General features: G+C 49.6%; 4 protein-coding genes across 4 annotated transcripts; 2 read left to right on the forward strand and 2 right to left on the reverse strand.

Moving 5' to 3' along the window:
- Positions 1-613: 613 nt before the first annotated feature.
- On the forward strand, positions 614-1,935 carry pex19 (putative peroxisomal membrane protein receptor Pex19; the record flags this gene model as incomplete). Its single annotated transcript, XM_035500925.1, has 3 exons — positions 614-848; positions 919-1,760; positions 1,819-1,935. The coding sequence occupies 3 exons, from the start codon at positions 614-616 to the stop codon at positions 1,933-1,935; spliced, it is 1,194 nt and encodes a 397-aa protein (XP_035356818.1).
- Positions 1,936-4,395: 2,460 nt separating this feature from the next.
- Positions 4,396-5,359, reverse strand: AtWU_05816 (uncharacterized protein; the record flags this gene model as incomplete). The annotated part of the gene is made up of 2 exons (XM_035500926.1): positions 4,396-4,685; positions 4,756-5,359. 2 exons carry the CDS (start codon positions 5,357-5,359, stop codon positions 4,396-4,398), a joined length of 894 nt encoding a protein of 297 aa, XP_035356819.1.
- A 1,387-nt stretch (positions 5,360-6,746) lies between these two features.
- On the reverse strand, positions 6,747-7,577 carry midA (putative cell wall protein; the record flags this gene model as incomplete). Its single annotated transcript, XM_035500927.1, has 1 exon — positions 6,747-7,577. One exon carries the CDS (start codon positions 7,575-7,577, stop codon positions 6,747-6,749), a length of 831 nt encoding a protein of 276 aa, XP_035356820.1.
- A 3,062-nt stretch (positions 7,578-10,639) lies between these two features.
- ptpB (tyrosine protein phosphatase PTP1) lies at positions 10,640-13,999 on the forward strand (the record flags this gene model as incomplete). The annotated part of the gene is made up of 4 exons (XM_035500928.1): positions 10,640-10,653; positions 12,235-12,698; positions 12,833-13,098; positions 13,157-13,999. The coding sequence occupies 4 exons, from the start codon at positions 10,640-10,642 to the stop codon at positions 13,997-13,999; spliced, it is 1,587 nt and encodes a 528-aa protein (XP_035356821.1).
- Between the last annotated feature and the right edge of the window lie 313 nt (positions 14,000-14,312).

Here is a 14,312-nt window from a genome sequence, read left to right on the forward strand (position 1 = left end):
TCGAACATGTTAACTAGTAGTTAAATCTCCATCAGATCTGCCGGTGACAGCGCCTGGACCCTGATGTCATTCCCAGGTCTTTCCTAACTATACTCACTCACTCCCTACTGCTCGACTCTATACTCTTTCTTTCACTCTACCCCTATACAAAAACACAACCGTTCATTACAACTCCAAATGTCATTACAATTACTCCAAATAATGAATGCCATCCTTCCATTCCCCATCCACCATCCCCTGAGCGCAACTCCGAGAAAACCAAAAGAAAATAACCGCGGCGATCGGCTTTCCATCGGCTCTTCCCCCACCACCGAAAAGATGGACTGACTGATTATTCATTCCCTTCATTTCTTTTTTCACATGAAGACCAAAAAATACACTACATCCTCAGCTCCCCATCGTCAACCACCCCATCTAATCTAATCCCGCCTGTCAGACTTTCTGTCTCCTGCATCGCTGAAAAGGAACAACACAAGAGGCTCACCTGCGCGCCAATGCAATCCGTCTCCGCCCGTCGCAATCCAGCAACTGCAACTTGAACCCGCCGCATCATTTTCCCCTCTTCCCCCCCCCCCCCCAATCTCCTCCCCCTCGGCTATTGCGATCATCAGTCATGGCCTCCTCATCGGCTCCCTCCGCCAACATTGGCGCAACCCCCCAACCTGACAATCCTGCTGCTCCCACACAGATCCCCGAAAAGGTTTCTGCGGATGACCAGAAGAAGTCCGCCACGACGACTGCCCCGAATAATGCCCCCTCCTCAGCAGAGAACCCCGCGCAACAACAGCGCACGAACAACAACGATGACGATGACGATGACGACGAATCGGAATTTGATGAATTAGATGGTAACTCCACATACTCTTTCTCTTTAATCCCTATCTATATTCTTAACTAACAAACAATGTGATATAACAGAGGTCCTCGACGACTTCAAACCCAAACCATCCCCCGCCCCCGCTAAACCCGATGCCGCACAACCATCTGCCCCCGATGACTTTGACGAGGAGGCCTTCCTCCGCCAACTCGAACAAGATATGGCGAATATGATGGGCGGTGGTGGCGGCGCCAGCAACGACGCTGCTGCGGCTGCGGCTGCGGCTGGCGCCACCGATACCAACGACGGCGGCCTCGACAAAGACGCCGAGGCATTCGCCAAGATCCTCGAGGAAAGCGGAGTCTCACCGTCTGACTTTCTAAAACAGCTCGTCGGAGACGTCATGATGAAAGGCGACGACGATAACAGCACTACGGCCGCCACCGCGGGCTCCTCAGCAGCACCGGCACCAGCAGCATCATCAACGCCATCAACAAGTGGCACCGCCGCAGCGCCCGAAACCTTCAACGACACTATCCAGCGCACAATCGAACGGATGAAAGAATCCGGCGACAAAGCCACGGCGGCAGCCTCGGAGGACGACATGTCGGATGATCTGGTAGCGCAGCTCATCAAGGCGATCGAGGCGGGGGCATCGTCAGGCGAAGGTGGCGACGAGGGAGATCTGACGAAGATGTTCATGGGCATGATGGAGCAATTGTCGAATAAGGAGATCTTGTACGAGCCGATCAAGGAGCTTGATACGAAGTTCGGGCCGTGGATCAAGGAGAATAAGGGCAAGGGGAAGGTGTCAGATGAGGATATGGCGAGGTATGAGAGGCAGGCTGGAGTGGTCAGGCAGATTGTGAGTAAGTTTGAGGAGAAAGGGTACTCGGATGAGGATCCGAAGTGTAGGGAGTATGTGTGGGAGAAGATGCAGGAGGTAAGCCCATCCCATTTCTATCATTTGTCGTGCTTTTCAGTACTAACTCGGGGTCTAGATGCAAGCTGCGGGTAACCCGCCTGATGAGCTGATTTCTGCTCCTTGGATGGAGGACCTTAAGGGTCCGGGTGGTGGTGCTGGCGCGGGTGGTATGCCTGATTGTCCGCAGCAATGATGAGTACTAGTAGTAGTTGTAGAATTCTAATATATATACACATGCTTGGGCTGAGGGATAGTATTCATGTTGACCCAGACTCAATGTTGTACTACCGTACAGAACCTCTTGGAAAACAGTCTCGTCACCTATAATAGATAGTACCTTCAAATCCCGTAGTCTCCAGAACCCTAGGGCTAAGACGCCGTATAATATAGAAAATAAAATTATATTTTTTAGAGATTCTGTATAAAGACATATTAGAAGAGTATCTTTTAATAAGTAATCTATCTGGCTGTTACTGACTGGGCAGAGTGCCAATAGCCGCGCTAAATTTGAGGGTAATTACTACTACTACTACTACTACTACTACTACTACTACTACTACTACTACTACTACTACTACTACTACCACCACCACCACCACCACCACGACTACTACATAATAGTAGAGTATCTCTTACAGACTATCCTCATAGAAGTTTCCCAATCCTAATTCCAAGATGGCCTATTCGCCCTTTGGAAAACCCCCAAGCCTAATGGATCAGGACATGGGTTCCCGCCTCATAGTATGTTTAGTACTCGTTCCGTTCCGTCTCTGATGTCCCTTATCCCCCACAACCCCAACCTCCCCCGGCCCAGTACTACTTAAGGACATGAATGATCATCACCTATCGTCCAAGCTCCCTCAACCAAATCTATAATAAATTCGGTTCACTTGAATTAGAGAAGATCCATTCACCCTAGTCAGGATAATCCGGGCTCGCCGTGAGGTATCAGTATTAGATAGTTACTATGATCCTCCGAGTGATCGGATACCTTTCGAGCCAATCATTACCTACATACAAACCCTTCACCCCCTAACTAAGTACTCTTGCAAAGGGTTGTTAGTCGGTTGGTAGGTTGCTTCAACTCTTCCTACTTTACAAAAGGAGAAACACGGAAGATTATTTCTCCTTCTTCCCTTCCCTCCTAAATCAATGGACATGGACATCCCTTGATTGAATCTAAGAACTTCTTCATCATCTTCACCTTCATATAAGAAGGAAGTATCGGAGAGTGCCAACAAACATTCACCATATAATCCCATCATCATATCACACCCCCTTTTTAACGCAGATAATTCATTATCATCACCGCCCACTCCATCATGGACGCCTCAACACCAGATAATAGTCACGATCGCATTCTCCACCAAATCCACGGAGTTCTCTTCGAGTTCCTCCAAGAGTCTAAAGACACAGGCGGCCCGATGTGAATACTCGGTGATATTCCAAATAGCATACTCGATCCTAAAGATTATCTAGGATCCATACGCCCCTTTGTTACAGAAATCCAGAATTGCGTCCATGAATTTAATGCAAATATCAAGACTTGTTTCCTTGCAGTCAACATCTACCCTGGAAAGCACACCTACTTTGTGGTGGACCTTAATAATACCGATTATGAACTATCAGACTGCTCATGAATCCAAGACATTGGTGCCCGTTTATATCCTACGCCTATCAAAAAGAAATCCCCCCAGGATTTTCATAAAACGGGAGCTGGATGGGCAAATTGCTGAGACTCTTCGGATCATGCGTAATGGCCATGGTCATGATCCTCTCCCTTTGGTTGATGATTATTGTGATCCGGATAGACAGTATAGTAATCCGAGATGTCTTAGTAGTGACTTTGCTATGTAAGTTATGTACATGTGTTGGGGTGAAGAATTGGAGGGGGGGGGGAGGGCGGGCTTTTGATGTTTGAGTGGGAAACTGAGTATATTCTGCATGTTTTGGTAGACTTGGAATATACCGGCCATGTATAGGCTCACCTGATTCTCTTTGGGTAGGGGTGAGGAGCAGATAACGGATGTGTCATGGAATCTGGTGCATCTGTTGGTAACTGGTTGTAGTTATCAGTAACATGGTTGGTTCTGCTCTATTGGGTTTGCGATAGTCTTAGCCCTGGGGTTGGGAGACTACGGGATTTGAAAGTACTATTATGGAGCGGGAACCTGGGTATGAAGCCCTTAAGATACATGACCATGTCCTGATCCATTAGGTTTTGGAGTTTTCCAATGGCCGCCTAGAAATGAGGGATGGGAAATGAGGATAGTTTGTAAGAGCATTATGCATATAGTATTTACCTATACTTCTAGTAGTAAGCAGTGGCACATCTACGTGCTAAGCAGAACACAGGATATTAAATATATGGACAGACTAGATTACTATCTGAGAATTGACTATACTGGATGATTTGCTAATTAACTACTGTCTAGATAACCGGGTGGGTGGGTAGGTAGTAGTACCCTATATCATTATAGTCCCAATCCATGTACCTCATTCAACGCCAGACCATATAATATTATACCAGACCATGCTTTTGCCCTGTCCGTAACAATCAACGTGATACTAGTAGTGACAAGTCCCATCGACCCGCGACAAGACACTCCCATATCGAGATCCGATACAGACACACGCACAGACAAGACAACAATCATGACATATCCATATCCTGACTATGCGCAAATCCCCCACTTGACCCAGGGATATCAGGACCACCATCATGCCCCGCTAGATCCATGAATAGATCATCGTATTCTTCTTCATCACTAAATGAGATGTTCATCCCACCATTACCTCTACCAGCAGGACCACCTGAATCAAACAATCCGTGGTGATGCTGCTGCTGCTGTGGCTGTGGCTGCTGGTTCAAATACTCCAACCGTTCCATCTCGGCCGCTTGTTCTTGCAAGTACTCGTCCAGAGCATATGCGTCTACATCATCTGAGCGGGCAATCGTTAGCATCGTCATATCATCATAAGACGTCTCAGACAAGGAAGCTGTCGAACATACCATATCCATTGGCATACCCCTCTTCCTCTTCTTCCTCAACAACACCCATCATCTCCTCCGCCCTCCGTCTCATCACCTCTCCCCACCTCTTCTCCTCCGCCACATGTTCCATAAGCACCAACTGCTCGCCGCGATCCCCAAACCGCCCATCATCCCGATCCCGCTTCACGCGATTCAGAAACACATTCCGGCGTGCCGAGGGAGATGCGCTTGATTTCAAGTGCTTGGTCATGGGGTTGGAGATGGTGTTGGCGTAGCGGTGGGCATAGTTGGGGGAAGATTGGATGTTTCTTTGTCTTCTTGCGAATTGGTGGTGTGATTGTTGTTGTTGTTGCTGTGGTGGCGTCGGGGATGGTGGTGCGGATGCCGAAATGGAGGGGAGTTTCGTGGGTGTTGGAAGTGTGAAGGGGCTGGAGGGGATGTTAAATTGGGCGCTGTTGTTGGATGTGGCGGCGAAGATGTTGGGTGTTGCTGAGGGGGTGTTTGTGAGGCGGCGTGGTGAGAGGGGGGATGGTCGGGTAGGTGTGTATTGTTGGTGCTGCTGTTGAGGTGGTGGTGGTGATGATCCTGGTTGCTGCTGCATGGGGAGCGGAGCGAACATCATTGTGAATGCCTGTAGTTGATTGATTGAAGTAATGCGACTCAACCGGATGGATGAATGGAGGGTATATCAGTCTCGTAACGCGTAGAGGTAGTGTGACTATCGTTGAAAGTATAGAAATGGTTTCCTCGTCACTCATGCGACAAAGACAGAAACAGACTAATGTTCAGTAACCACAATTGCCACTCAATCGTATCTATCCAGTTGACGATAGTAGAGATGGTTGTCCGGAGAGACCAGCAATGGCCGCGGCGGAACAACGTGAAAGGCGGCAGGGATTCGCGAGCGCGTCCGACACGACGCCACGTGCTCACTAGTCTGCTTTGGGATATATAACATTCCTCAGGCTGTCAGGCACCACGGCACCTTTGACCCCTCCGCTGTGCGACGCATCATATGTAGACGGACAATATGATTATGCGGTCTTTTGCATCGTACATTATCATGATAGATATATCCCGAAGGCCTTATAGCTGATCGTGCTGTTGTACCACCAGTGCCGTCGTAGATCGAGGAATAGGTGTTGGGGTGTCTGATCGCTCATACTCCTTATGTGAAGATTTATGCAATGAAGATAAGTATATGGGTAAATGGCATTGCTGAGTGTTAATGTGAGATAGTTGGATCGGCTTTAGATAATGCAAGTTGACGATAAACTCACATTGCAGGATCGCATGTTCCTGGCGCACTGTTCACTACCGGCATATAGTGTGGACTAAGACATGTCAGTGATTGTGCTATTTCCTACCGAGGTCGTCTGTATTAAACATGGTGAGAAGGCTCGAATCATCAGACGCTACGATGTATGACCTGCATAGTAAATAGGTAACTACACATATGCAGCATATCTAATCTAGCAAAACTGCCATGACATCATTGACAGTACAATTACTGCAGGAATCCTTCTCAAGTCATTTTTTTGATTAAATACATACAATCGAAAGCTTTTGAAGGCTGAGATCGGGGATCTGCAATCCACAGCAGAGACAGAGACGGGACACTTTGCCGCTCACCGCTCCGCCAGAAAAGAAATCAAATGCTCGAGGGGGGAATCAAACTAAATCGACCAACCATAAATGCTAGGACAAAATCGCTGTGCTAAGTAAAAGGAGCGTGATATCGGTAAAGACCCGACGTATGGTCTATCAAAGCGAGAAAAGAGCGGTAGCTTCTTGAATGCAAAGCAAACAACCCAAGATAGCAGTGAAGAAACAACAAATCAGAGGATTTCCTCTCCACAAGCGCCAACAATAACTGCGTCATAATCGTACAAATTTACAGTCTCAAGAACGGTATCAAACCAGACCATATGCCTTCCCTGTTCGTTACTGCAGGATAAACATAGGAAAAGGGTGGTGTGTTCGTATCATAGACAGGATGCCGGGTTGGCTTAGAAGTTTGATGCAGCGTTGACAGGTCCAGGGTTGTGATACTGGTCAAGCGTGGTCTTGAAGGGCGTGCCACCAGCACCGGGGCTGGGTGCCTTCTCGCGAGCACCTGCACCGACTGCCGTGCCGCTCATGAGATCAGCAGCCTCGTCGTTGTCTTGCGCAGCCTTGCGAGCGTGGATCCTCCAGCCAACAACGGCAAGGGCACCGACGATGATTGCACCACCCACACCGACCACGACACCGATGATGATCTTCTTCTGAGAGGACGAGAGACCAGAGCTGCTGTTAGAGTTATCAGACGAAGTGCCGCTCAGACCAGGACTGCCCGTGGAGTCAGCACTGGCGGGAGTCGAAGTAGTGGTGAGAGTGGTTTGGACGGGGGTTCCACTGATGGTCTCGATAGTCGTGACCGTCTGCACAACCGGGGTTGCGGTGGTCTGCTGGGTAGTGCTTTCGACGGTGGTCTTGCCATTCTTGTCCGTTGTAGTGACTGCAGTTGTCTGCGCATTGTTGTTGTTGTTGTTCGATGATGTTGTCTGTTGCGGCTGGGTGGTTTGTTGGGGTTGCTTGTTGGTCGTGGAAGTGGTCTCTTCCGAAGTAGACGACGTAGTTGTAGGTTCACTGGTGGTCGAAGAGCTCTCCGAAGTCGAGGTAGAGGACTCAGACGTCGAGGATGATTCACTAGATGTGGTAGAAGGGGCCTCTGTGGTAGCGGCGGCAGCGGCAGAGGTGACGGCGTTGCCTACACTCGTGACTGCAGCGCTCTGGCCAGCGACGACAGCCACGAGGGACAGGGAGTAGAGGAGGAACGAAAGACGAGCGGCTCGCATGGTGGGCACGTCGGATGAGATCGATCAGTCGGACTCGGGGTATTCAAGGCGTTCTTTCGAGGCTTCCAGAGCCAACACGGATGAGGCAGGAGGGCAGTGGAGAGAACCGACACCGGGGAGGCGAGATTACGATTCCAACGCGACACGGGGGTGCCCAGATGGTGAGAAACGATCGTTTGGAGGGTTGAGAATCGGGGGGGACAGCAGGAGGACAAAAAGAGGCTGTCGGAAGATATGATTCACAAGGAGGGGTTAACGAGTGACTGCAGATATAGAGTTGGGTGTGGTGGTGTGTGTGGTAAGAAGACAGGAAAGAGCGTAAGGAGGCGGGATGGAGATGAAAAGGGACTGGAGATGAAAGAGAGACGGAGAGAGGGAGACGAAGGGAACGGGATGGTGGAAGGGCACTGGCCGGCTCAATTGGGGGGGCCACCAACGGGACTTTTGGCTGCGCAACACCAATCCCAGCGTCGTGCCCAGGAGTCGGCGCTCTCTAGCGTCGGCGCTAAAGAACATGCCAGCCAGTCAGCGGCTGCCAGTTGAGACAGTTCTGCACAGGGGCGCCCCTCGTTTTGTGTTTTTTGTGTTTTTTTAGTGTTTTGTTCTTGCATTTTTGGGGCGCCTGACTTTCCGCCCAGTATTTGGTACTGAGTATTATGGATACTATGGGTATTCTTCTTTTTCTGCCCGTTGGCTGTCACGGCCCTTGTCTCGGACTACTATGCCCAATACGGTGCTTTCTGGGTCGTCCCGATCCCACTCTAACCTCCTAGTGAGGTACCTGAGCAGTAGTGCTCCGGCTTGGTCGGCTAGAGTGAGGAGCAAGCAAGTCCATAGTATGGTAGATCACAAAGCGATCTTACAAAATTAATGCGTTCCATAATCCATTAGAGTAATTCTGGTACACACGTTGCTATTTTAAGGCATGTACCATGGGTCTTTAGGTACCGGTTAATGACCGTACCATAGAAAACAACTTTGTTCCTTGGGAGAAATTACCTAAGATTCGGCACCAACCAACAAACAACAACACCGAATCAATAATGATAATCCACAATTTTACTATGATGACTGGATATGTGTACATTCTATCAATTTTTATGCTTCTTGATGTTGGGTGGTCCTTTTCATTGTATCCGCGTGGCTCCGGTTCGATAGTAAAATAAGGAAGAAGAAAAGAAAATTCTGTAGTTTCCGAGCACCCACCTCCTCGGTGTTTTCCTGGGAATACGCACATACGTACATTCTCTCTCACGTGTTTCAATCCGAAAGAAACAAATCTTTCCATCTTTCCAAACATGGCCATCGACGTGTGCCGGCTCACCCGACTGCGGCAGCTGCCCGCTTAATGGACGCCAGGGCGGCAATTGGGCCGGTGACTCCGTTCCCACAGCGTTTTTGCTGAGCTGTCTTTCCTTATGGCGATACCAACAGGGCTTAGTGGTACAAAGTAGTCTCCTTCCCCGTAGCGTTATCACTAAGCCCCAAAGACCCTGCATCTTAAGGGTCAAACTGGTCTTGTTCGTAAATGATTCATCCTTCATAAACCTTAGTCTGGGTGCCACCCGACACTTTCATAATAAAACTTGATTACTCCTCTCCATAAGACCAGTTAATCATTATCTTCTCTCTCACGGTGAGAGAGGGTTAGCTAGCTAGCTAGCCACTTTCGAGTTCGAGTCGGGTGATCGGCAGCATCTGACGGTTCTAGATTCCTCTCTGCTAATTACACAGTACCCAGCTGGCCATCCATACTAGTCTACTACTCCTCACTAGACATGACACGGCGCTCTGGAACGTTGTTGTCCTAATTAGACTCCATATTTCTGTTAATTAACATACCGTGGGGTTGACGACTTCTTAGAGTGGTCTTGGTCTCGAAGGGTTCCAATGTGCGTGTGTGTGTGTGTGTGTGTGTGTGTGTGTGTGTGTGTGCGTACTCATCGAGGTTACGTATATCTTTTTAATAGTGCGTGTGCCTAGACCGTTCCCCATCATACCCTTTCTCCCTCCCAGTAGGTAGAATATTACGGGTCGATTCGGGTCTCTGCAGCCACTCCGTCCGCCAGTTGATCGCGTGGCAAGGATGAGTGAGTGATCTCGCTTGCTTTTCTCCTGCCTGCTTAGTGATCGGGGTTAGTCAAGGCGTTCGTTATCATTCCTTTTGCTTCGCTTGCATTAGTTGTCTGTCTACCTGGTATGTAATCAGTTATGAAAATGTGCACTGACTCAGATGGGGATATTTCGACGAGGTTAGGTTACGTAGGTATTTGCGTATGTAGTATGTACGTATTTCATAACCTCTGTATTCTCTGGTCGCACAAGTAACACCTCGCCTGCATATGCAGGTTACGCAAAGAATAAAGTAGCCCTGGCAGCGAGGACACACACACTCGTGCCGGGGAGTCCCTGGGAATCGGCCCTTGAAACATACAGGTCCTGCCATCCGGATTTCCCGATATTTTGTACACATCACATGGGGGATAAGGTTTTAGTCGTGCCCAGCCATGGCCGGCTATGACCAAGGGATAAGATCTTTTCTGCCTATGTAGAAGGTTTGGATGATATAAGCGATGGATTTGCTAACTAATTGTTTGATATTCGGTTACGTTCGACTCTATTTAAGACTATATATGTACGCTTCGACATTTCAAGGCCCAACCCAACAGTCCAAAGATACACGGTTAGGCAAAGCGGATGAAGCAATGGTAATCGTTCTCCGGATGGAATGAGGGATGTAGCTCATGGTGCAGAAGAGCTACAGCCCAATCTGTATCCGGTATACCAGATGGTATATTAGACAGATCAGGATGGACAAGCACGAACAACAGAGAAACAGAAAATAACGGAGTATATGAATATTGATGGGTATCACAAGTCATAAAAAGCAGGGCTGTCATGAAAGCCCGGATGAAAGAAACTCCACCTTCTCATCAATGTTTGTTGCGGGGGTTCCCTTTCATCTGGTCCTTCAGCTCTTCTTTGAAGTACTCAAAGAATTGGCTCAACTTCGAAGCTAGAGTGAGGGGCAGGTTAGTATCAAATGATACTACACAGCTACCATGACCGGTTCACGGTATGGGCGAAGTTCATACCAGACTTTCCAGAGTCAGGGCCATGCACCTCTTCCAGTGGGACACCCGTCTTCAGGTGATGAACCTTGCGGTGAATCCCCCCAACCAATTTATGAAACGACCGGCTGGCCAGCAGCTATACGTGGCAACATGAGCATCAAGCTCAAGGACTAGATATGGTTATCAACCTACCCTAGAGGTAAGCCATTCCTGTATGAAGAAGATTGTTAGTATGGAGGGTTGTGTGCGATAGTTCAGACACAAGTGCCTCATACACACCTCGAGAGGCCGTAGCAGAAATGCGCTTTTGAGAAACGCCCGAAACATCTTCAGTGTGGACTACGTAGATCAGGTGGGATCCGTGGCAACACAAGCTAGACTAAAGCTTGAGTGCAAAAGGGATGAAGCCAGCGCACCGTGGGGGGGCTGGTGAGAAGCGAAAGAGAGAAGAAAAAACGCGTGGTTGCACCCTTGAAGAGAGAAAGAAAGGCGACAGTGAGGTCCAGCCACCAACTGAGTTAAGCCTGAGGCTGGTGACACAACTGGGAGTTCCACCAATCAGAGGTAAAGGACACGATACTCCGCCCGCGGCAAAGTGTCTCGGAGAAAGCGATGATCCGGACGGATTAAAGGGATGGAAAGTGGATAGATCGACCGCCTGAGGCCGACCATCATGGCTGACGATGGCCGGTTGGATGAAGATCTCAAGGCACCGCTGGAGATCTGAATCATGCCTCGGACGGAGCATGGCTCTGAATGGTGAATGCAAGTACTCTTGTACTATCTGTTCCTGAGAGACGTTCTCCTGAATTACATCATTGTTTTGCCATCCCCCAACCCTTAACTAAAGCATGGAAGCCGTCGTAATGGCAGTAGTAGTAAAAAAAAATAATAAAAATACTAATAATCTCCTGAAGGGATCCGTACCGTCTGGACCCCGAATAAATCAGAAGAAAAAGAAAATTACCAGGAATGAAAAGGATCTCTTCTTGTATGATACATACAAACTCTGCTGCCAACCTGCCAGAGAAACATCTCCTATTCTAATATTTTTTTCTTGGCTGCCCAATTCTCATTCTTTTCTCTTCCTTGTATAACCCATACTTATTCTATTAGTCCAAACCCACTCTCCTTAACAACCTCATTGTTCTAATTTATTTAATGACTTGACTGATTGGACTGCTGGCCACGTCCTGAGGTTAAAAGACCCCAAAAGACGAGAGAGTGCGGGGAGAACAGCAATTGCCAAACGGTGTCGCGAGGGGGTCTTGCATCAAATACTTACTCTCCTTCTTTTCCTGTTGCTGGCCGGACCCTCTCGCCTGCTGTTTCCCCCGGGTCGCATTTTGTTGACGAGGTTATTACTTCATTTTCACTGACCCGGTGGTTCTCCCTGTTCGTCCATATTTTTTTTCCTTTCTGATAATCACCCAATCTTTTTTCTCCTACACGTTGCAGGGGTTGTGGGCTGCACGAAGAAGTTGGCTGTCGGGTCTTGTCTGCCGGCCGAGTCATCTTCCATACTATTATCGACTGCCAGGCAGTCTTCCTATTCGGCCGCGCGTTGTTCCCGTGAGATCCAGAAATCTGGCCAAGCATAATATTACGTCGAGGGGCAGCTTCCACAGCTGTCCCGATCTGTCCACGCTACAGATATCATCCCTGCCGCATCCCCCCAACGGCGCGCACGAGGATCCGCCCGACGGCATCGAGGGGGAAATCATCACTGCCCCAACCTCCCGCTCGCCCTCCCCCGATACCTTCAGTCTACGCAGCGGCCCCCGAAAACTCGCAGCGACTAAGAAGCGGGTCTCGAAGAAGGCGCGCGGCGTCCTGGGCAAGGTTCGGGCCTTCCAGAGGATCGCTGCGGCCAAGATGGCTCATCCCACCATCAAGATCGATACCAGCGTACAAGCGACCAAGCGGTCGCTTCCCGAGGATAATGACGATGGCTTCGAGATTATAGATGGTCCGGAGAACGATGATCCTGGCCTGGAAGCGCGCGATAATGAATCTGTTCCTCCATTTCTCTGCCAGTCGGTCCTAGGTCAGTACGCGCCCGCCTAGCACTTCACCCCGCTTGCTGCTTCTGGGCCTCCCAGTCGTTTCTGGCGCAGTTACATGTGTTGCACCTCTCCAAATATTGCCTACAGCCTGACTAACATATCTGTCTTGTGATAGAAATCCATCAAAAATTCGAGGAACTCGAATGGATGCAGCGGACTCGGATACACGAGGGGATGCTCGCCAACGACCCCTCACACCGTTGGGCGCTAGAGGGAGACCCCGAGGTCAGGGCGAGGAACCGATACGTGAACGTGCAGGCATGGGCCAACTCCCGCATCCATCTGCGGGTGCCAGAAGGGGAATGCGATTTTATTAACGCATCGCCGATTGTCCTCGAAGACTCAGTCTCGCAGGAGGAGCGACGGTATATCGCGACGCAGGTGGGCGCATATATTCTGCCGAGGGTTGAAGGATAATTGCTAATCCGCTGCTATGTAGGGACCGAAGCCGGACCAGCTATCCCACTTTTGGCACATGGTGTTCCATGAAAGTGAGGATGTAGGCGTCATCGTCATGCTCACGCAGACATTTGAGGCGGGCAGAGAGAAATGTGCCCAGTACTTCCCACTGGACCGCGAAAACGCCACGATGCCCCTGCGACGTGAGCAAGACCCGTTCATGAATGACAACCATCACCAGCAAGCCGATGAGGACCTTCTAGGCTATGTTACACTGCTCGAGACTCAATGGGATCCCACATCTCGCTCGGAAATCCGCAAACTTCGGCTCACCCTCGGCACCGAGTCGAAGATTGTCTGGCATTTTCTGTTCGCCGGTTGGGCGGACTATTCCAAGCCCGAGGGCGATGACCGCGATGCGCTCCTTCAGTTGATCAAACTGTCCGGTTCGAAATGCACCCCTGCTAACCCCCGCATTGTGCACTGCAGTGCTGGTGTCGGCCGGACAGGCACGTTTATCGCGCTGGACCATCTTTTGCAGGAGCTCGAGTCCGGCCAGTTACTAGAGGCGACTGACCCCGACATCGACCCTGTCTTCGAAACGGTCAACCAAATGCGCGAGCAGCGAATGATGATGGTCTATAATGAGATGCAACTCCAGTTTATATACGAAGTCCTACGGGAGCAGACCGATCTCAAGCTCGGAAAGACTGCCGTGCCCAGCGGGCGCAAGTCGGATGAGAGGTCAACGAAGATGGCCAAGTTGTCAACCGACGACAGCTACCGACCATCCTCCAAACCTGAGCTCGAACCTGCTGACGATCACCGATCTACTCCTACCCGGAGCTGGTCGGGCACCCCCGAGGTTTCCGATAACGAATGAGGCTAGGGACGACCGGTTCCCGTCTCAGACAACATTATTATATTACCTTCCCTCGTACATATATAACATTCTAATCGCCTATTGATGTTTTTCTTTTGCCATGTTTGTCGTTTTTTTCTTTTTGCCATGACTAGTTACGAGTTCTGACCTGCATCTTCAACATGCATTCTTTGCCCTTTGCGCCACCCTGCATACAATGTTTCAGTATACGACCTGATGCTTTTATTCCTTCAGTGCCCAGGATGCTTACATTTTCACAAGCAAACCGTCCTGAACATTCGTCATCCGAAGCTGATGTGCTTACTCCCGCGCG

This window comes from Aspergillus tubingensis (assembly GCF_013340325.1).
Source record: "Aspergillus tubingensis WU-2223L DNA, scaffold_7, whole genome shotgun sequence".
In the NCBI taxonomy this organism is placed as follows: Eukaryota; Fungi; Ascomycota; class Eurotiomycetes; order Eurotiales; family Aspergillaceae; genus Aspergillus; species Aspergillus tubingensis.